We start from the raw sequence: 22,973 nt of genomic DNA on the forward strand, positions 1-22,973 counted from the left end.
AAGGGAACACTCAAATAACACATACTAGATCTGAATGAATGAAATATTCTCATTGAATACTTGGAGTTACCATATTTTTGGAGTATAGGACGCACCTTTTTCCTCCCTAAAATAGGCTGATAATTAGGGTGCGTTTTATACTCTGAATGTAGCTTTTTCCCCACCCCTAACTAGCTGCTAACAATCTTCCCAGCTTTTACCTTGCAAGCTCTTTCATTGTTTCTCTCTGTGAATAATGTTTTCCAAACTCTGTCTTTGATTTTTTTTCATTCTCTATTTGCTCCAAATGTTTCTTTCCAGCCCTAACCAGGTGCCATTAATGTACCCAAGCTCTTTCATTGTTACTCTCTGTGAAGAATGTTTTCCAAGCCCTAAGTCTTTGCAGGGTTTTTTTCATTACTGTAACTTGCTCTGAGTAATTTTCTTTCAGCCCTAACCAGGTGCTAACAATGTTCCCAGCTTTTACCGGCTTACAAGCTCTTTCATTGTTACACTTTGCCAAGACTGTATTCCAAACCCTGTCTTTGTTGGGTTTTTTTTCATTGCTTTATTTGTTCCAGACATTTCTTTCCAGCCCTAACCAGGTGCTATTAATACACCCAAGCTCTTTCATTGTTACTCTCTGAGAAGAATGTATTCCAAACCCTGTCTTTGTAGGGTTTTTTCATTGTTTTACTTGCTCTGAAAGTTTCTTTCCAGACCTAACCAGATGCTAACAATGTTCCCACATCTTATCCGCTTGCAAGCTCTTTCACTGTTACTCTCTGCAAAGAAGAATGTTTTCCAAGCCCTAACTCTTTGCAGGGTTTTTTCCAATGCTCTACTTGCTCAGACTGTTTCTTTCCAGGTGCTAATGATGTTCCCAGCTTTTACTTGCTTGCAAGCTCTTTCATTGTTACTCTCTCAGAATAAAAAAGAAATTACCGGTAAGCCCTTAACCAGGGGATAAAATAATGTGCTAAAGCTGACCAGACTAAGGATGCTAACCAGATGAATACCTGGTAAGCAGATTCTTTTCTCTATTTTCCTCCCCAAAAACTAAGCTGCATCTTATATTCCAGCGCATTTCCTTGGAGAATGATTTTTTAAAAAGTACTTAGGGCACCCAATATTACCAGTTTGCCTAAAATTTGGACTGGGTGAAATGAATAATTTTACTAGGATAAAAAGCTAATACATTCACTAAAAAGGGCTTTGCTCTTCTTGTTAGTAATGATCCTAACACTGAAAAGTGAAAAATAAATTTGAGCACCATTTTCATAATGATAAGTACAAAGGTTAAAAGTGATTTCTCTCTTTTAATTGCATTTATATTATCTCACATCAACTGAACCTGAAATTCTGTATCAAAATAACTTGGAACAAACTGTACTAGACAGCCAGAACAGAATCCCAGGAGTGAACAGGAAAACGTGTGTTGATTGCATATCAATATCAAAACCACCCCTTAAAGTGCATCAGAAGGAATTTGCCCAGGTTTGCCAAACAGGTTCCCTAAGCGCCCTATTTGCTGGCAAAAAACCCCTTTGTTTTGGGACAAAAGGGAGAGAGATAAGTGAGAGCTGAAAGGAATTAGACTGCCTGAAACGGATTGGAGGAAGAACATCTGGGAAAAAGAGATTGCTGGAAAGGCAAAGAAAAGACAGAAAGTGGAAACAGTCTTGATATCTGAGTGAACTGCTTTCCAGAAGAAGCACAGGTCCAATCAATACAGGTGGAAGGAATTATGATGAGAGCAAAAATGAACAAAGCTACTCCCACAACAAGGAGATGAAGAAGAGCTGCAAAGAGTTACACTTTTTGCAGAACAATTTACAAAGCAAAACTACTGCCTAGATGGTGAGAAAAAGGAATTCTTAGGTAGGGATGAGGCAGAGACTCTCTAGGTCAGTGGTTCTCAACCTGTGGGTTGGGACCCCTTTGGGGGTTGAATGACCATTTCGCAGGGGTTGCCTAAGACGATGAGAAAAGACAAATTTCCCATGGTGTTAGGAACTATAGTTTCTATTCTGGTGCTTTGGAGCATATTCTTACAATCCGACCAATCAGGCATTTACAGTGGGGGTGTCCCTCTGACCTTCCTGCCAATCAGCTTAAAGCTCTGTTGGGAGAATTGGCGCTAGGCTTATGATTGGGGGTCACCACAACATGAGGAGCTTTATTAAGGGGTCACCACATTAGAAAGGTTGAGAACCACTGCTCTAGGTGGATACAATAAAACTTGACTCCATAGAAAGCAGTGAAGGATCTCTGGGCGGGAGAAGAGAGAAGACTGAATCATATCCCAGAAATCTTCAGCTGAATCAGCTGGAGTTAAAAGATACTCTTAAAGTTTCAAGCAAAGATTGAAGTCTATATAAATCAAGGATTAATCTGCACTCGTTTTTTGGAGAAGTGAGCTTAGAGGAAATCCTTCCTTCCAAAAGTAAAGTGAGAGTTTTTAGGCTAAAATCTATGTTCAGATTACATTATTTTTAAGTGTGCTAGTCTGCTACTTGGAAACAGTCTGTAACGATCTCATGGTAATTACCTCTGATTTTTCTATCAGAAAGAGATTGTCTTTTGGAAAATTTAAGTCTTATATGTTTACCATATCTATCCACATTATTTGAACCCTTACATCTCTTCCCATATTCTATTTAAGATTGTTGTTTCAGATGCTATTTATACTTTTATTAGTGCTAAATGCCTTATATCAGTGACGGCAAACCTTTTTTGGTTCGCTTGCCAAAAGGGTGTGTGCACACGCATGTTAGCGCACGCACACATACCTATATGCGTGCCCTCTACCCATATATGCACACAACCCCCCACCCAACCACTGCCCCACACATGCTCACAGGCCTCACTGAAGACTGGGGACGGCGAAAAACAGCCAAACGTACCAACCGAAGTTCGGAAATGAACTTCCGGTTGGCCTGCTGGGACATTTTTTCGCCATCCCCATGCTTCAGGAGGCTTCCCTGAAGCCACCAGAGGACAAAAACAGCCTTCCCCCAGGCCGAAAATCAGCTGGCCAGTGCACGTATGTGCAATGGAGTTGACATAGGGCAACCCCTTGCATGCCCTCTGATATGGCTCCGTGTGCCACTTGTGGCCCGCGAGCCATAGGTTTGCCATCACGATGTTATATCATCCATATTTTTGGTAAGCTAAAATAAAGTTTTATTTTTCCTTAAATTCAATAAAACCAACTTTTAAAACAACAGGTGGGTTTTTTTACAGCTTTTTACAAGAGAAAAGGCTGTTGTTCTAAAGCCACACATCTCAAAACAATTATGATCAGGATATGATGCTCCTGTGTTTGCTTGCTTTTATTCTTATTCTTAGTATTACTATTGCTATCCTCACCATCACCATTGAGCCCAGTTTATGGATGAGTTGCTTTGGTTGTGAGAATCTTTTCTCTAGCACAATGTAGCATCAAGAAGGAAGAGTCTCATAAGGACGTATCTTTCTTCCAGGAACATGGATCATGTCAGCCAGAAAGTAGTACATAACACATAACCAAAAACTACTGTGTTTCCCTGAAAATAAGACACTGTCTTATATTAATTTTTGCTCCAAAAGTTGTGCTATGTCTTATTTTCGGGGGGGGTGCCTTATATTTCTCAAATAAGACAAATTCACAGGCAGAAAAGCTGACACCCCCAAAGAAAGTGTACCGTATGGTACACTGATTACGGTACGGTACCTGTCAGTATGGCACCCATGCACACAAACGATGGCACTTAAATGGTACAACAGTATACTCCCGCTATTGCAGCTTCCGGCCACCAGAGGAACTACAGTCTACGCACTGTAGTGGAGACTGTAATGGCGGTGAGACAGCAGCAGACTGTGTCTGCTGTACTGGATGGTACAAAGCGATGGAAGGGGACAGCAGGGGACACCACATTATTACGGTACCGCTATGAACAGCTTTGAATGGTACCGTATGTTTTTCCACCATACCGTATTTAAACTTGACTACGCCTTATTTTCGGGGGGTGCCTTATATTAGCAAATTCTGCAAAACCTCTGACATGCCTTACTTTCGGGGTACGTCTTATTTTTGGGGAAACAGGATGGGGTAGTTAGAGTTGAAGGGTGGGGTAGGGAAAACCAAGACCCCTTCCATTTACTGTACATTGTGACCCCACCCTGGATAGCCATTCATTACAATTATAAATAAGTTTGCATTCCATCAAATCTTCTAATAGTTTTATTTGAAGTGCAATCTTTTGATTACAACAACTGCCAACTAGTTAACTAGAATCAAAGTGGTATATCCATATGTGTTTGGCAGACAACTATGGCAATGGTATAGCGTCCTGGCCTTCTGTGTCCCACTAGACACAAGGTCGTAATTCATGTAGCTTGCAGAAATGTTGCCATATACATTTCATCATTCTCCAACCCCTTTCCCAGGGATACCTATCGAATAATCATGCCACTGGGAAAAGCAAGAGACTTTTCCAGAATATTTTCAAACCCAATGAAGTGTGAAGTTGAAATCATCAAAACATTCTTCCCCTCTTTGCAAATGGACATGGATTAAATTTAATCCTCTTTTGCCTCCTTATTTTATTCCTGGTAAACAACTTGGTTCTGTGTTCCACCTAGCTTCGGTTTTTCAAAGTTTCTTTTGATAAAATGAAATACATAGTTGGCATACTGAAAAAAAAATGTATCATCTTCCACGGTCACCTCATTTCAAAGCAAACCTCTAGACCCTGACAGCTTTTTACACAATTTTAAGCATCAAGTATTGTGGAAGAAACTTTCAAAATGAAAACTGCCAATTTTCTTTCTTTCTATTTTTTTGGGGGGGTGGGGGGATTTAAATATGCCATATATGAATAAAATAAGCAGCATTGTACTGTAGGCTGTTCCAGACCATCAGATTTTCCATTGTGTGGCTGTCAGGCAGCAATTGTGTACCAACTTACAATGTTAACATATCCTTGCATATCTATTCTGACATTAAAACACATACAGCTTCTTTCTAAATTATACATTCAATAGTAGAGAAAATGTACAGAGGTTTCCAGTTCATTAATTAGCCATTTTTATATTTCTATTCATAACTGTGTCATAGATTCTTTATCAACAGAAATGAGATGGATTCCTTTTTACCGAAGATGGGTTTACCATATTTTTAAAGGATTATTGTAAGTTCATGTTTTTGTTGTCAGCACTTTTCCCCGCAGGTTTAATTTCATTTTCTGTTTTATTTTGCTGCAGCATTTCTCACAATACATTCTGCATATAATTAAACAAGGTAACAGTCTTTCCTTTCCTTTCGCAATTCTGAACCATTTAGTTATTTCATATTCCATTCTAACCGTGCTTGCTAATCACCATATAAAATCTTGAATAATCAGGTAGGTGACTTCCATCTTGTTAAGGTCTATGCAATAATTTGTTGTAGTCTATCGAATCATAAGCCACTGGGTAATCAATAAAGTAAAAAATAGTCTTTAAACAAACCTTTGCCTGTTTTATTATCCATCCGAAGCTAGCAATGTGATGCTGGGCTGCTTCTGCCTTTCTTAAATTTAGTTTGTACATCTGGCACTTCTTTTCTGTGTATTATTACTTTAGATCAGTAAAGTAATAAGAAGCTGTTCTTAAAACTTTTCCAGAATTAAAAAAGTGAGTATCATTTCATGGGGAGTACTTCTTGGCTGTATATTCAACTTTGACATGTGTTGTAATGTAATTGCTACTGTTGTGGCCTGTTGGCCGCCGGCGTTCCAGCAGCTGAATCAGATATGAAGGCATGGGAGTCAGGATCAACATCAAGGCAACCTGAGAGCTCTGAGGAGGAGACATAGGAGAGCAGTGGAAATCTGTGGGCTGATCTTTGGGATGGAAGAGCCACTGATGCTAGCGAACCCCCTCTAGCTCTGGGAATAACAGATGGGCTGGAGATGAATAGTTGGTAGCCTGCTGTGAGAAACTTTTTGCAGGGGCTGCTGGTGCTCCTAATAAAGGAATCTTTGTGTTAATTTCAGAGGGTTGTTTGTGTTTGGGGAACTGGATCAGAACAGCTACTGCTGATGCTCCACAAAGGCTGTGCAGAGAATATCTCCAGTATCCAAGTGAATAACTTTCTTAATAAATAGTTTATGAAGCTGATATTAGCTATTTACACGAGCTTGAATGTCCTGTTCTAATAAATCAGTAGAAGCACAAATGAAACAAAGTGTAATTAAGTTAATACAATCAACTTCTCCCTTTTTGTCTGCATACGGGACAATTTTTTACTCAGGCGCATTTTTTCCTTTCTTTTCCCTGTTTAATTTTTTATTGCTAGTTTATTAACTTTGTGGTTATGCTAATCTGCATTTATAGCATTCAATTAATTGTATCAATTAATATAAATCTTAAATAATTAAATCAGTTTCAAAGAATGCTATCTTCTGTATTAATTGACTGCATAAATGAGTTCCAAATAACTTCAGATACTTTGCTTATGCTGAGAAAGCAACAAAACATTGCCGTATTTATTTACCAGAAATGTGTAGATTGGTAAAAAAAATAATGTTTCCATTCCCCCCCCCCCCGAATAGTTTCGGGTACATTTGATTTGGCTGCTATGAAATGTAGACAAAATATGCCAGATGTTCATACAATTGATAGTAAGCTGAGAGTAAACATATTTTATCATGCCTCATACTTTCTGGGGATTGTTTCACATTATTATTTTGATTAATACAATCAAGAGAGTCCAGAAATATTTAATCTATGTCTCTCTCTCTCCCTATGTCTCTCTATCTCTCTCTGCCCCACTCCCTCTCTATCATCCCCTTTCGATACCTCTCCCCCCTCCCTATCTGCATTTCTCTATGACACTCTCCCACTTTCCTTCTCTATCTCCCCTCTCTCTGTATCTATATGTCTCTCATCTCTCTGTCTCTCTCTCTCTCCCCACCTCTCTCTGTATCTCTCCTTCTCTCCCCCTCTTTCTGTATTTCTATCTCTCTCTCCCCATCTGTATTTCTCTCTCCCTTTCTCCCTCTCTCTCATCCCTCTTCCAGCACATGTTATATAAGCCAGCCCCTCCTTTACAATATTTATTTATTTTATTTTATGATTGATTTTGTCCAATGAGGGTTTTAGTGGGTATACTCATAGTAAAATATATCTAGAAAGAATAGAAGAGAAAATATAGGAATATATTAATGAACATTACAATGAAAGAATAGAAGAAGAGATATAGGAATAGAAGAAAGGTATAGGAGATATAGGAGAGCAGGGGTCTCCAAACTTTTTACACAGGGGGCCAGTTTACTGTCCCTCAGACTGTTGGAGGGCCGGACTATAAAAAAAACCTATGAACAAATCCCTATGCACACTGCACAAATCTTATTTAAAGTAAAAAACAAAATGGGAACAAATACAATCTTTAAAATAAAGAAGTAATTAAATAATTAAGTAATAAAGTAATTTACACTTCTTTATTAACAAGTAAATTTAAACTTAAATCAACAAACTCCCTCCATTTCTCCTTCCTTCCTTCCCTCCCTCCTTCCTCTCCATTTCTCTCTTCCCTCTCTCTTTTCTTCCTTCTCTCTCATTTGTTTCATTTTCCTCTCCCTTGTTTTCTCTCCATCATTTTCTCATTTTTCTCTTTTCTCTCTCTCTCTCACTCTTTCCATCTACCCCCCTTTCTCTCTTCCTCTCTATCTCTCCCTCTTTCTCTCTCTTTCTTTCTCTGTCCCTCTCTCTCTTTCTCTCTCTCTCACTCATTCTCTTTCGCTCTCCTTCTTTGTATCTCTCCCTCTTTCTCTCTCTCCCTCTCTCTCTATCTCGCTCCTATCCTCCCCGCCCTTTGCCTCTGTACCGCCTCCTCTCTCAGCAGCAGACCGTGGTGAGTTGACAGAAGATTCGGGAGCTTATTATATATATTGATAAAATTTCATGGGCTGCCGCGGGCCGGATAAATTGCCTCAGCGGGCCGCATCCGGCCCCCGGGCCGTAGTTTGGGGACCGCTGTAGGAGAGCAATAGGACTGGGGACAGAAGGCACTCTAGTGCACTTGTACTCACCCCTTACTGACCTCTTAGGAATCTGGATAGGTCAACCGGGGATAATCTAAGGGTAAAGTGTTGGGGGTTTGGGGATGACACTATGGTGTGCGGTAATGAGTTCCACACTTCGACAACCCGGTTACTGAAGTCATATTTTTTACAGTCAAGTTTGGAGCGGTTAATATTAAGTTTAAATCTGTTGTGTGCTCTTGTGTTGCTGTGGTTGAAGCTGAAATAGTCACCAACAGGCAGGACATTGCAGCATATGATCTTGTGGGCAATACTTAGATCTTGTTTAAGGCGTCTTAGTTCTAAGCTTTCTAGGTGCAGGATTGAAAGTCTAGTCTCATAGGGTATTCTATTTCGAATGGAGGAGTGAAGGGCTCTTCTGGTGAAGTATCTTTGGACATTTTCAAGGGTGTTAATGTCTGAGATGCGATATGGGTTCCAACAGCATTGAACAAAGTGATTTATGACTGTTTTTCACACTTAAGTCTGCTGCAGCATCCCCTCCCCACATGATCAAAATCCAGATGCTTAGCAACTAACTCATATTTATGACAGTTGCAGTGTCCAGGGTGTGTGTGTCATATGATCCCCTTTGACAAACAAAATAATAGGGAACACAAGATTCATTTAATAACATAACTTAACTGCAGCGATTCACTTAACAACTGTGGCAAGAAAATTCATAAAATGGGGAAAATTCACTTAACAGCTGACCCATTTAGTAATATAGATTTTGGGCTCAATTGTGGTCATAAGTCAAGGACTACCTGTACTGGTCCCATGCCACGCAAGCAGCAACTCTTGGGGACTCTACAGCAGCTAACTCTTTCCTACTGTTTTTAACTTTTCCCCTCCAAAAATTCGCTTCCCACTTGCTTGAAAATCTCAGCTGATTGGCTGTTGCAGCAAAACTGGAACTACATGGGTTGCGCAACCTCTTCTCTCCCCCCCCCACTTTGTTACCTAATCTAGTATGCGCTACAGAGCAACTTTATAAATTTCTTCTTCTTTTGCTTGTGTTTGCCTAAACCAGGGGTTGGCAAATTTAAATAGCGACATGTGCACAGTGCCTTTGGCAGCAACATAATTCTTCAAACAGAAAAATGAATAGTCCTGCAATTAAATTTAATGGGTATATTTATGTATTTTTTTATTTTGTATAAATAACTGAAGGTGCAAACATGACTATACTCTTTCCTCCTTCTGTCTCCCACACAAGTTAGCTGGGTTTGACTGAGATTGGTCCAAGGTCACCCAGTTTGCTTTCATGCATAAAATGGGACTAGATCTCATGGTCAACTGGTTTTTGACCTGATGCCTTAACCATTAGATCAGGGATCAGCAACCTGTGGCTCTGGGGCTGCATTTTCTCTTTCATCCCTCTGCTGTGGCTCCCTGTCACTCAAAATATGTGTCACAAATGTCAATGTGCGTTACCTGCCGGTGTGCAGTTTATTGAGGTTTTTGACCCTGGTAGGTTTCACAGGGATAAATCCAAGAAAATAAAAGTTTCAGAAGAAAACAGAATCTTTAATTCAACTATATATGCCAAGAAATAGTCAGGCATGTGAAGAGTTTTGTGGCTCCTGGTGTTTTCTTTTCTGTGAGAAATGGACCCAAATGGCGCTCTGAATATTTAAGGTTACCAACTCCTGCACTAGACTCATATGATAGTTGGACCCCTCAGTGATAGGTTGCTCATTAAAGAGAACCAACAGAGTGAAATGGTAGTCATCCACAGAAAGAATAAGCATACATAGATGTTGCTAGACTTTCTGTGATGCTTATTTAGGCTTCTGGATACAATTTCAGGTGTGTGTTATCACCTATAAAGCATGTCATGGTACAGTACAGAACTGGGTCTTGTAGAGTATTTGTCACTTATTGATTCTGTCCATCCCATGAGACTCAACAGGGTTGACATGGCATATATCCCCTTTATAAAAGAAGAATCATGTGGTGAACCCAGGAGACATGCTCTCGTGTAGTACCTGTCCTCTGGAATGGTCTTCCCCTTAACAATTGGATGATCTGATGGCATTGACCATTGGTCTTGAAGGCCTTGATTTTCCTTCAGAGAGGCGCCACATGCCAGATGAGCCCATCTATGGTGATTTGAAACTTGATTGACTGTGGGTCAGTCTTTGTTACCTTATTTTCATTTTGTGTTGTTTTTAATCTGTTGGTTTTAATATTCAAATGTGTACATTGGGTGTCATATACATTGATTGTAAATGCATGTACATAAAGTTCTATTCTGCTCTTCTGCTTCATGGCACTCAGAGCAGCTTTCAAGAATAAAATTACAATTGAAATAATACTGTTAATTGTTGTGGTTAGCTCTGGCCCAGCTTCTGCACCAAGGACTGTGGATGTGGGGGAGACATCCACATGCTGCAGGCCTGTTTTGCCCCCCCCCCCCATTGGAATCTGATGATGAAGGCTCCTCTGACCAAGAAGACATGAGTGACAGGGAGGAGGAGAGTGTGGCAGACAGCTCAGAAGGAGATCAATTATCTAGCTCCTCCTTGGATTCAGAACAAGAGTTAATGATACAGCCACGCATGCGGAGAGCGATGCATAGGCAAAAACAACTGAGAGATTATTATGAAAGAAAATGAGGCCACCTGTGGTTGGGTGGGGCTGTGGTAATTAGTGAGGCTGCTATAAAGAGCAGCCTGTGGGTTTGGCCATTGTGGAGGATTATCTGATCGTTGTGTTCGTGACTGCTTTACTGACTTTGACCTTTTGTGTGCTGATTTTCCCCCGCTTTGAAACTAAACTAGAGCAAAGTGTGTTTCACTTTGTGAAAGAAGAAGGACTGTGAATTGCCTCCCAGCTGCAAGCTAAGTATCACAGAACTGATAAGGGACTTGTACAAATTACCAGTTTGTTTGGAGACGAGTGCTCTTTGTTATACCAAAAGAGGGCTTAGTTTAAGTGAATTTTCATTATAAAGAACATTGTTTTGAATTTTCAAACGTGTGTGTGTCTGAAATTTGTATCTGTGAATTTTTGGGAGGAGTCTACCAGAGAGCCCGACAGAACAGTTAATAATCAATAAAACATGACTGATCCAATTGCACATAAGACACTGCTTGACAAAAACTGATGATAACTTTCAGCTCAAGAGTTGAATCCTCGGTAAGCATTCGAAGGGACATCCCAGCGAGGGGCAGTTACAACAGCAAAATGGCAGGATGAACAAATCTTATTTATGTTGACAAGAATATTTGCTAACTATTCCTTCCCACTCTGTCCTCTCCTGAGGTACCTGTGACATTTTTCTTTGAAGGATTTTAAAATTTTGAACAAATGTTATTGTTGTACACTCACCATTACATTGCTATACTCTCTCTTGAATTCACTGTCATTTTATACTGCTAAGAATTCACAATGAATTTATGCTGGTCAATAGGGTTTCTTCCTCAATAACCCTGTCAACCAATGTAGCAAAAAAACAACTTTAATTTCATTCATTTGTAAGTTTGATTTACGTATTCGCTGACTTCTCCTAACAAGTTTCTACAAGCCTTTGAATGCAAGGCTGTTAATTTGGAAAATTTGCAGTGTTGTCTTCTGCTAGCTGCATTGCCACAATCTTTATTTCAAATGGTTTTTAAAAAGTGAAAGCATCCACATTTGAAACCACAGCCCAATTAGAGATCTCCACTACAATGTTAGCTCACTGAACCATTCAGCTGAAACATGGGACTGTTCTTAGTTTTCATAAAAATGTTTATTTAATTCCTCTATAAATGGAACTTTGGTATATTTCCCCGACTCAGCCAAAAACCCTTCAGAATAATGAACTAAACTTTACTTTCTAATTCAGGATTTTTCACAAGCTCCTTGAACTAGCAGCTGTCCAACTTCTGTCCTAGTTTTGATGAAGTTAATATGTGAGATCACTGTGGATATGCTATTTTTTATTCCCAAGGAATGTGGGTAAAATGGGACTTCAACTGAGAAAAATTTAACTAGGACACAAGTTTTGCTCCTCACTGATAGATCTGGAAACAAATCAAGAGTTACAAAAAGCGGCCAAGTGAGCTTCGACTGCTTACTGAACAGTAGAGGAATTCCATGGAGTACCGAAGACCTAAAAAACACATCATAAAACTGTTCAGGAAGGCAATACCAACCAAACACCTTATGGTTTGGAAAGATGCTTTAATGAGAAAAAATAGGTGTGTGCATCAGTGAGAACAGTAGATTGATTGCTGGGAAAATTCTATGCATGACAGGTTAGGTTAAACTATGTGCTGATACGGAGCTAAAAGATCACACTGTAAAGAACAAAGTCCCCAATTCAAATATGCTGTATGCACAAAAACTACATTAGCAATAGCACTTAGAATTACAGTGTTCCCTCAATTTTCGCGGGGGATGCATTCCGAGACCGCCCGCGAAAGTCGAATTTCCGCGAAGTAGAGATGCGGAAGTAAATACACTATTTTTGGCTATGAACAGTATCACAAGCCTTCCCTTAACACTTTAAACCCCTAAATTGCAATTTCCCATTCCCTTAGCAACCATTTATATTATTACTCACCATGTTTATTTATTAAAGTTTATTAAAAAAAATATTTATTAAAGGCAGACGAAAGTTTGACAATGACATATGATGTCATCGGCTGGGAAAAACTGTGGTATAGGAGAAAAAACCCGCAAAGTATTTTTTAATTAATATTTTTGAAAAACCGTGGTATAGACTTTTCGCGAAGTTCAAACCCGCGAAAATCGAGGGAACACTGTATATACTGCTTCACAGTGCTTTACAGCTCTCTCCAAGAGGTATAAAGAGGTATATTGCACCCAACAATCTGGGCTCTCATTTTACCGACCTTGGAAGGATGAAAGGCTGAATCAACCTTGAGCCTGGTGAGATTTGATCTGCCAAACTGCTGGCAGCCGGTGATCAACAAAAGTAGCTAGCTATACTGCATTCTAACCACTGCACCACTGAGGCTCTCATTAACTACTGGTAGTCACAAGAGGATGTTTACTATCTTCAGGCCCATTTACCATTTTCAGGCCCAATTCAAATATGACTCTACATAATAGTGTTATATCATTCAGTGGCATGGATCTAGTTTGAAAGAGAAATGTCAACATTGCTGTCAATATCGAAGCTATTGAAAATATAGGTTTGTTTTTTCATTCATGCCCTTGAATTACCTGCTGAGTTGCTCCTGAAGTAGATCTAGCCTCTGCTCCACTTCACTATAGTTGATTTCACTTTCTGTTTCAGAGATTCCCCAGGTGACATGAGGTAATGCAGATGGACAGGATGATTCTTGGTGACTTCTGCTCTGCTCTTCCTCCCAGGTTCTTCTGTCCCTGACATCTGCCAGTCAAAACGGTGAATGAGAGTGAAGGTTAGCCTAATGCAGACAGCCTATTTTATGTCTGTTTTTTATATTTGTAATTCATACGATAGATGTTTGGGTCGGTTGCCTTGGAAAGTGTTGCCATAGCTGCGAGATACAGTTCTAGCAACCCAAAGGAAAATATGAGCTTCCGAATTGCAAAAATATAGAATAGAATAAGAGTTGGAATGGACCTTGGGGGTCTTCTAGTCCAAACCTTTGCTTGGTCAGGAAAGTCTACACTACTTCAGACAAATGTTTATCCAACATTTTCTTAAAAACTTCCAGTGTTGGAGCATTCACCACTTTTGGAGGCAAGCTATTCCACTGGTTAATTGTTCTAACTGCCAGGAAATTTCACCTTAGTTCTAAGTTGCTTCAATCCTTGATTAGTTTCCAACCATTGCTTCTTGTCCTAACCTCAGGTGCTTTGGAGAATAGCTTGGCTCCCTCTTCTTTGTGGCAGCCCCTGATATATTGGAACACTCCATGTCTCCCCTCGTCCTTCTTTTCAATAAACTAGACATACCTAGTTCCTGCAACCGTTCTTCATATGTTTTAGCCTCCTGTCCCCTAATTATCTTTGTTGCTCTTCTCTGCACCCTTTCTAGAGTCTTAACATACTTTTTATATTGTGGCAACCAAAACTGGATGCAATATTCCAAGTGTGGCCTTACCAAGGCCTTCTAAAGTGGTATTAACACTGCACATGATCTTGATTCTATCTCTCTGTTAATGCAGTCTAGAACTGTGTTGGCTTTTTTGGCAGCTGCTGCACATTGCTGGCTCCTCTTTAAATGGTTGTCCACCATTAGTATTATTTATTTATTTATTTACAAAGGTCAGAGTCACCAGGAATTTATGGGTAGATGAATGACATTATTGGTTCTCTCTCTATCTCTGTAGCTCAGGAACGGGCAATTAATTTTCCCAAGGAACCACATGAGAAACTGAGACTGCTGTGGCGGGCCAAACCAATAGGGCTGTGAAGGTGCGCAATCATGCACACACAAACATTGAAAAAGAAAAGAAAAGAAGCAGTCGCCTTCAAAATAAAAATAATCCATGCAGGCTGCACAGAGATAGCAAAAAATCTGGATGCGACCTGTGGCGGGGCATAAAATACCCCGACTGACGTAACCTTATATTTGATGTAGTGATATGGGATTAAAAACTGATGTTCTTTATGCAGAAATATTAATACAAGGAGAGAAATCAACAAAACACACATCAATTGTGATGTGTAGAAATACTGCAGTGACAGAACTCTTGATGTTTTGCATATCTTCATGCATTTCAGTTATTCCTAATAAACAGTCTTAAAATTCTGGCAATAAAATGCCATAGTGAGATGGCTAGGAGATTATTCATATATCTGATTAATAATGAGGCAAAATTTATTCAGTGCTGACCTTAAAGTTGTAAATGTTTGCTACATGCTGAAATTTGGAATGGTGCCTGAAACCTAAATTACAATATTTGAGCATCTCCCACTTAATTCAGAATGAAAAAAACACACCCAATGACTATTTATGACTCAACTCTATCATTTCTTAAAACAACAGCAACACAATGGCTAGTTTATACAGCGGGATGGTAGCATGATTCCTTCCCAACAGGCGGAGCAATACAGCTGTCATTAATGTGGATCAGAGCTATCAGTATTTCAGGCTACAGAGGAACAGGCTAATTTCAGAAACCCAAAGATTCAGCACCAAATGAAATAATATGCGAGACTTTTGCGATCAGATAATTCACCAGTCTAATCACCAATGTAATACCAGAAATGTTTGAGAAACTGCATTGTATGGGAAATTCCAATCTTTGGACTGTGTTACACTTTATGGACAGATGGTTTCCTATGGTCTCTGATCTCATGTGGTTCAGCTATAATCCATTGACAGAAAAGCTGGCTTTGAATAGCAATAGCACTTAGACTTATATACCACTTCACAATACTTTACAGCCCTCTCTAAGCAGTTTACTGCGACAGCCTATGGCCCCCAATAATCTGGGTCCTCATTTTACCCATCTTGGAAGGATATGGGATATTAAATATTACGTCTTGTTCAAATAAGCTTTTTTTATATGACGATTTGTTAAGATAGAATAGTTTTCTTCTCTTTTTTGCCTAGTATTTGGGCAATTTTAGAATCTGTTGAATATACTGTATAAATAACTCATTTTTATGATCCTGTAATCTCTTAATTCGGGGTAGAGTTGGGAAACTGATGAGCGTTTACTGACTGGATGCCTAGAAAGAGTTTGCAGCAGATTATTTTTTTATTTGTGTCCTCAGAGAGAAACCTCAATCACCAACTAGTATTGAACTCTCAACCTTCTGACTGGGAGATGAGTATTTTCACTACTAGACCACTACACAGCTCATCTTTCGTATATAACAAAGAGATTAAAACCCCAACCCTTTGCTTTTGGGAGTTACATGGTCAGCTTAAGGATGACCATTCTGGCCTTTTCTATTGAAGAGAATAGATGTTGTGATCTTACCTGAACACCTCTTCTCATCTGGTGGAACCAGCCTTTAGAATGGGGTTATCCTCAACCAATCATCTGGAGGATTGAGTCAGTCATTTGCATAATTGCTAGGATCCATCCTGTAGAACTCCAGATATGATGAATCCTGAAGACTAGACTCCTGAAGCATGGCTCCTATTCAGACTTAGTGGTCCTCCACTCCCTGCGGCTGTGAAGTAACAATTTAGAGGGGATAGAACAGATAGATAAGCATATAATTTAATGGGAAGGGACTAAAGGCTCATTCCACTGGATGAGAAGAGGTGTTCAGGTAAGGTCACAAAGCCTATTCTCCATCCTGGAGTGGAACCAGCCTTCAGAATGGGACTTACCAAAGCAGAGGTCCAGGGGGGCATAGAGTGACCTTGCACTCTAATGAATGTCCATTACTTTCTATAGAACTCTCTTCCCGAAGGCAGCATCAACTGATGCATAAGAGTTTATCTTATAGTGTTGAATGAACTGAGATGGTTATTCCCATGTTGCTACTCGACAAACCTCTTCAAGCAATGCCTGTGTGTTCCAGGCTGCGGACGTGGCTGCGCTCCTGGTGGAGTGAGCTGTGTTGCCTGTGGGGGCTGAAAGATTTGCTAGTTCATAAGTTCTGCTTATGGCGCTCCTGATCCAGTGCTCTATGGCTGATGATGTTCATCTTCCTAGAGATCAAAAGTGGAAGCCTATGAAGATTGCTTCCATCTTTCTGAGGTTCTTGGGGGCGATCCAGGGTGTGCCATCGCTGCTCAGAGGGAGGTACTGGCTGAGCACAAAAGGAGGGCAACACCAATTCCTGTGATCTGTGAAAGACTGAATTTACTTTAGGGATGAAGGAAGGGTTGAGTTGCAGAGTTATCTTGTCTGGTTGGAAGAGGCACAGGTACCCTCTGACATAAAGAACTGCCAGTCTGGAGATACGATGGGCTGAAGTGATAGCCAAAAGAAGGCTACCTAAATTGAGAGGTATCTTAGCTGGGTGTCTCAGAATGGTTTGTATGGAACCTCCATGAGGGATTTTTAGCACGCGGGAGAAACTCCATGTTGGGTATTGATGATTACTGGCAGGCATAAATTGAACACCTCTTTGAGGAATCGATGGATGGATGGAATCCAAGAGAGTAACTCATATTGTTCACATGACAGGACTGCTGAAAGTGCTGCTGTCTGCCTGTGAGGGGTATTTGGGGTTAAACCCCTGTTGAGACCATGTTTTAGTAATCTTAATATCTTAGGAAGAGGAACACGATCTGGGGAGAGTCCCTCCTTACAGTACCATGTGCAGAAAGTCCTCCATGTAGCCGAGTAGATGGGATTTGTGGATGGGCAGCAAGATGCCTGCATAATGAGGATAAGGTCCTGATTGTATTCCTAGAATCTTAGGTCGCTTTGCTCACTCTCCATGCAATCAGCTGTAACCAGGCTGGGTCCGAATGCTATAGGCATGTCCGTTAAATGAGGCAATCACCATGACTGTGTGACCGAGAGCACTTGGAGGTCTGCAAACCAGGCCCGCCAAGGCCAAAACAGTGTCACAAGTATGAGCTCCCCCCATTCTGATAGAAACTTCTGAATGAGCTCTGGTATCACTGGAAGTGGGGGAAACACATGTGGGTTGCAAAGAGGAGTCAATGAGAGGGGTCCCAAATTGCTGGGAGATCTGAAGGAATAGATCTGGAGCCACCACTCTGCCTGATCCACTCAGACACGGCTGAGCTAGTCTTCCTGTGAATTGTAAATTCTTGAGATGTGGTCTGAGGTTAGGGAGAAGAGATGTTTCTCTGCCCACACACCATCTTCCTGGCTTTTGACTGAAGGGAACTGGAATGGGCTCTCCACGCTGGTTGATGTATGCTTTTGTGGAGATGTTGTTTATCAACACTATGACATTGGATCCTGTGATGAGCATTGAAAATATTTGAGGGTGAGGTAGACAGCTCTCAGCTCTAACCAGTTGATTGAGAGTGAAGCCTCTCAAGGTGACCACTGACCCTGAGAGTGAGCTCTCCAGCCCGTTAGACTGGTGTCTGTTGTCACTACCATTCCGATAAGGGTTTGAAAGGAACTTACCAAGGAACTAGCTGAGGAAATCCACCAGGAGAGGGATCTGTGTACCTGCATGGAGAGGTGAACTTTGATGTGAGCTGTACCCTGTCCCGCTTTCTGGAAGGGAAGTAGGAACCATTAGAGTTCCCTGGTATGAAGCTGAGCCCAAGGGGTGATGTTTATACATGAGATCATCTTTCCCAAAAGAAAGGAAAGGGTGTCCAAGGAGGACTTCTGTTCCTCCAATACTTGATTGGCCATCTGTTTGATGCTATTCTGCCTATCGGAGGAAAGATAAACTTTGCCCTCTATTGAATCAATAACTGCTCCTAGATGCTTGATCTAGGTATCTAGATATCTAACTATTGGGGGAGAGATGGTCCTTTTCCAAGTTAATGGAGAATCCATGTCTTTGGAGGCAAGCTAAGGTAATGCTTAGATGCTGTTGGGCTAGTTCCCTGGAGGGTGCGTGCACTAGGATGTCATTCAGGTAACAGTGAATGTACACCAGCATGGTGCGTAGATGGGCTGCTAATGTTAAAATGATTTTGGTGAATACTCTGGGGGCTGAGGAAAGACCAAAGGGGAGGTTTCTATGTTGGAAGTGGTTTTGATCATAACAAAAATGAAGGAATCTCCTGTGGAGATTGAAGATCGGGACATGAAACTATGCCTCCATGAGATATAATGATGCCATGAAGTCACCCAAACAGATTAGGGTGAGAATGGAGGTGAGAGAATGCATCTTGAATCTCTTATAAACTAAGTAATGATTTCACCTTTTGAGTCTAAAATCGCTCTTCAGATCCCACAAAGAGTATGGAGTGGAAATCCTGCACCCTCTTGGGGATTGACTGGATGGCTCTGATAGCCACCAGATGCCAAATAGCCTCCTCCATCAAAGGGCATTTAAATGGGATCTGAGAAATATAGCAGCGTATGAAGAAGTGGGGGGGTGGTATGAAAAATCCAACACGAGTCCCCTACTTATGGTTTCCTGTACCCAGGAATCCCTTGTGGACCCTTCCCAGGCTGGCCAAAATTTGGTCAGTCTGTCTCTGATTGGAAATCTGAGGGAATTACCATCTGCCCCTTTGGAAGGGCCTGGTTGAAGAGGCTCCTTGTGGATGGTTATGGAATTGCTTCCCCCCGTCTCCCCTATCTAAGGTTTTTTGATGGGAGGAATACTGACCTGGGGCCCGGGAAGAAGAGAAGTCCTGGTCAGCGACTCAAAAGGGCCGACAGTCATAAGGAGAGATCCTTGGGAGTCCTTTTCTTGTCACCACTAGGAAGATCATTTGTTTGTCACTGTTCTCCACCACCAATGGGTCCAATGCTTCTCTGAACAGTGATCCACCTTTGATTGGCCCCATGGCAAAGCTCCACTTGTGTCCTGAGTCCGCTTGCCATTGCATGTGCCTGGCCACTACAGAAGAAGACATTGCCCTGGCTGCAAAATGGGGCGATTGGAGAGTGGAGTACGCCAGGAACTGGAGAGCTGCAAACATCTTGCTGAGGTCCTGCTGTGTTCTGACATTGGAAGAAGAGATATGCTCCTGGATCTGACCCAACAACAAAAGGACCGCACGTATAAAGGAAGAAGTGGCTGCAATTTAATGGCCCATGCTGCTGACTGGTGTGTCTTGACCAGAGCCTGCTCTATGTGCTTGTCTTCCAGCTTCAGTACCTCATCTGCCTCTCCTAGAATCGATGTGGATGAGTGTAAGGTTCTTATTGGAGTATCTACTACCAGCACAGAAAGCAAGTAAGAAAAGTTAGAGGCCAAAATAAAATATATTTTATCCTGTAATGAGGATGAAGAACCAGCTGCAGGACACTTCCTCCACAAATAGCTTGGGGATAGGGATGATATCTACCTCGGGCCTTGTCTCTGGGAAGAATGGGTTAGGCTGGTCCTCTGCAGTGGAAGATGTGGAAGGGCAGTTTTATGCTTGGGCCTTGAACAAAAGTGATTTTAAAAGGTCTGGGGGTAATAGACCAATCGACCGAGGTTGCTCTATGGTCATGCCCTCATCCTCTGACAGGTTCCATCTGAAATCCCCTTCATCTCGAGTCTCTTCCTTGAAACCACTAAGGGCCCCTTCCTCTGAGGAATCATCCAAACTATCTCCACTAGATGGCAGTCTCCACTTAGAGGTTTTAGAATGGAAGAGGATGCGGAGGAGGGGGTAGGGGATTTCCCCCTCGAAGAGGGTCTGAAATTATCTGCCAAGGATTGTTGGAGAGCCTCTGCCACTTGTTCAGGTATAGTTGCTTTTAAGTTTGGTTAGTATAGAGGGTGAACCTAAGGCATGGGTGCCACAGGTGGCACGCAGAGCCATATCAGCTGGCACGCGAGCTTTTGTGCTAGATCAGCTCCAACATGCATGTGTGCATGTGGCCAGCTGATTTTTGGTTCACATGGAGGCTCTGGGAGGGCATTTTCGTCTTCCAGAGGGTCTCCAGGCGGATGAGGGGGGGCCTTTTTTCACTCCCCAGGCTCCAGGGAAGACTCTGAAGCCTGGGAAGGGTGAAAAATGGGCCTACTGGGCCCACCGGAAGTTGGGAAACAGGCTGTTTCTGGCCTTCCTCTGGGGTGGGGGGCAGGGGAAGCAATTTTTGCCCTCCCCAGGTATTGAATTGTGGGTATGGGCACTCGTGCAGGCACAATAGTGTGTGTGCACGCACTTTCGGCACCTGAGGGGGAAAAGGTTTGCCATCACTGGTATAGACTTTAAGTTTTAAAAAATGGAAAGAAAGGTAAAGATTTCAGGGAGCGAAAATAACCACAGTCTCTCCTCTGAAGGATCGAGTCATATCTGCAGTTCTACAGGATGGATCCTAGCAATTATGCAAATGACTGAGTCAATTCTCCAGACGATTGATCAAGGATAACCCCATTCTGAAGGCTGGTTCCACTCCAGGATGGAGAATCCCATATCTGTTGAAACATTCTAAGGCTTGAAGAAATTAACTACTAAAATGTGATAAACCTAATATCAAGGGCTATTTTGAGATGAGCCACAGTGGTGCAGTGGTTAGAGGGCAGTACTGCAGGCTACTTCTGCTGCCTGCCAGCTGCCTGTAATTTGGCAGTTCAAATCTGACAAGGCTCAAGGTTGACTTAGCTTTCCATTCTTCCGAGTTGGGTAAAATGAGGACCCAAATTGTTGGGGGCACTATGCATGACTCTGTAGAGCCTATAGAGAGGGCTGTGAAGCAGTATATAAGTCAAAGTACTATTGCTATTTTCAAGGAGATGTTTGATTAGAAGGGTAGACTGCTCTAACCAGGTCCAGTAACTTCTTAAACCTGAATACCTTTGGCAAGACGTTTCTGGGATTTACCTCTACAGGAGTGACTTCGCCGATCACTTTTTTCTGTTGCATTCACCATTTCCTCAAAATCCAACACTGCTGCCTTGTCTAGTCCACCTGGGTAGCCTATAATCTCAGAAAACAAAGGTTTCTGCTCATCATCTGTAGATGACACAAAAGATGATGACCTGCTTCTCTTTTCCACATGTTTCTCGATGGCCTGACAATGCCGGTTGTTGTCCATGGAATCCTCATCTTCTTTGTCATAATCTGTTGGCAAAGAAATGATTAGACTGATGCTACTTATTCTTGTCCTTGGGGAAGTGGGGAATACTGCACGTTAAGATACCAATCATAAACAAATTTAGCAAGTTTGTTCTGTTCAGAGAATAACATTACTTCAGGGTCTTTTTATAAACATAGAAATAAATCCTGTAGGATTTATTTCCTCCAGCAGATCCTACGATTCATCTCTATTCCCAAAGGCCATGGCTGAATTAAAAAATAATAATATTAATAATGGTGAGCACAAATAAATACATTAAACAAGAACAAATTTTATATGCATACAGGATTACTCATCTTTCCCCCCCCCAGCACTTAATGCATTCTTATTTTCTTTTTAAGCAGACATTTCTAAATATTCCTAGGAGAGAAACACATGCCTTTTTTTTAAAAAAGGAGAATGACTTATTTTGAATTGTCTATAGCAGCTTTATAATCAGCAACGGAGTGGCGCCTTCAGCGCTACTGGTGAGACCCCCAAGGTTATTGCACGTGCCCGTTGGTGCAAGATTTGGCTTCTGCACATGCGCAGCAAGTGAAATCTCATGTGAGGATGTACATGTGAGTGAGATTCCAGCGATTTTTGCTGATACCGGTGAAAATTGCTGAAATTTCGCTTGTGTGAGCATCTTCACATGAGATTTCGCTTGCTGTGCATATGCAGAAGCCAAATCTCACATGGGGGCACACATGTGCACGTTGGGGATGCACTGCTGTGTTCGCATCCTGAAAATCGCTGTTGATAATGGTACCTTATCCATTTGAGCTAAAAAAAAATTTCTTGGCTTCTTTGGGTTCAGTATCTTTGTTTATGTCATAATAATAATAATAATAATAATAATAATAATAATAATAATAATAATTTATTAGATTTGTATGCTGCCCCTCTCTGAAGACTCGGGGCGGCTCACAAATTGTGTACATTTTCAAAACAACTCTGTTGTTGAAAGTGAAGCAATCTTTCTAAAAACACACTTGTGAAAGACTAGGAATAATGGTATCTAGAGCCTAGAGCCATGATGGCGAACCTATGGCATGGGCGCCACAGGTGGCACGCGGAGCCATATCTTCTGGCACGTGAACCATTGCCCTAGCTCAGCTCCAGCACGCATGTGCACGCTGGGCAGCTGATTTTTGGCTCACACAGAAGCTCTTGGAGGGCATTTTTGGCTTCCAAAGGGCCTCTTGGGGGATGGGATAGGGCATTTTTGCTCACCCCAACTCCAGGGAAGCCTCTGGAGCCTGTGTGTATGTGTGTGTAAAACAGGCCTACCGGGCCCATGAGAAGTTGGGAAATGGGTTGTTTCGGGCCTGCAGAGGGTCTTTGGGGAGGGGCAGGGGAAGCAATTTTTGCCCTCCCCAAGCATTGAATTATGGGTGTGGGCACTCGCGCAGGCACA

General features: G+C 41.5%; 1 protein-coding gene across 1 annotated transcript in view; it reads right to left on the minus strand.

The window, feature by feature from the left end:
* KCNH7 (potassium voltage-gated channel subfamily H member 7) overlaps positions 1 to 22,973 on the minus strand; it is a 395,413-nt gene that overhangs the window by 6,790 nt on the left and 365,650 nt on the right. Inside the window, exons 14-15 of the mRNA XM_070731643.1 lie at positions 21,319 to 21,558; positions 13,209 to 13,377 (exon numbers count right to left, since the gene is read on the minus strand). Of these exons, the coding sequence (XP_070587744.1) occupies positions 13,209 to 13,377; positions 21,319 to 21,558 (409 nt within the window). The remainder of the gene's footprint in view (positions 1 to 13,208; positions 13,378 to 21,318; positions 21,559 to 22,973) is intronic.

The sequence above is a fragment of the Erythrolamprus reginae genome, chromosome 1 (assembly GCF_031021105.1).
Source record: "Erythrolamprus reginae isolate rEryReg1 chromosome 1, rEryReg1.hap1, whole genome shotgun sequence".
NCBI lineage: Eukaryota > Metazoa > Chordata > Lepidosauria > Squamata > Dipsadidae > Erythrolamprus > Erythrolamprus reginae.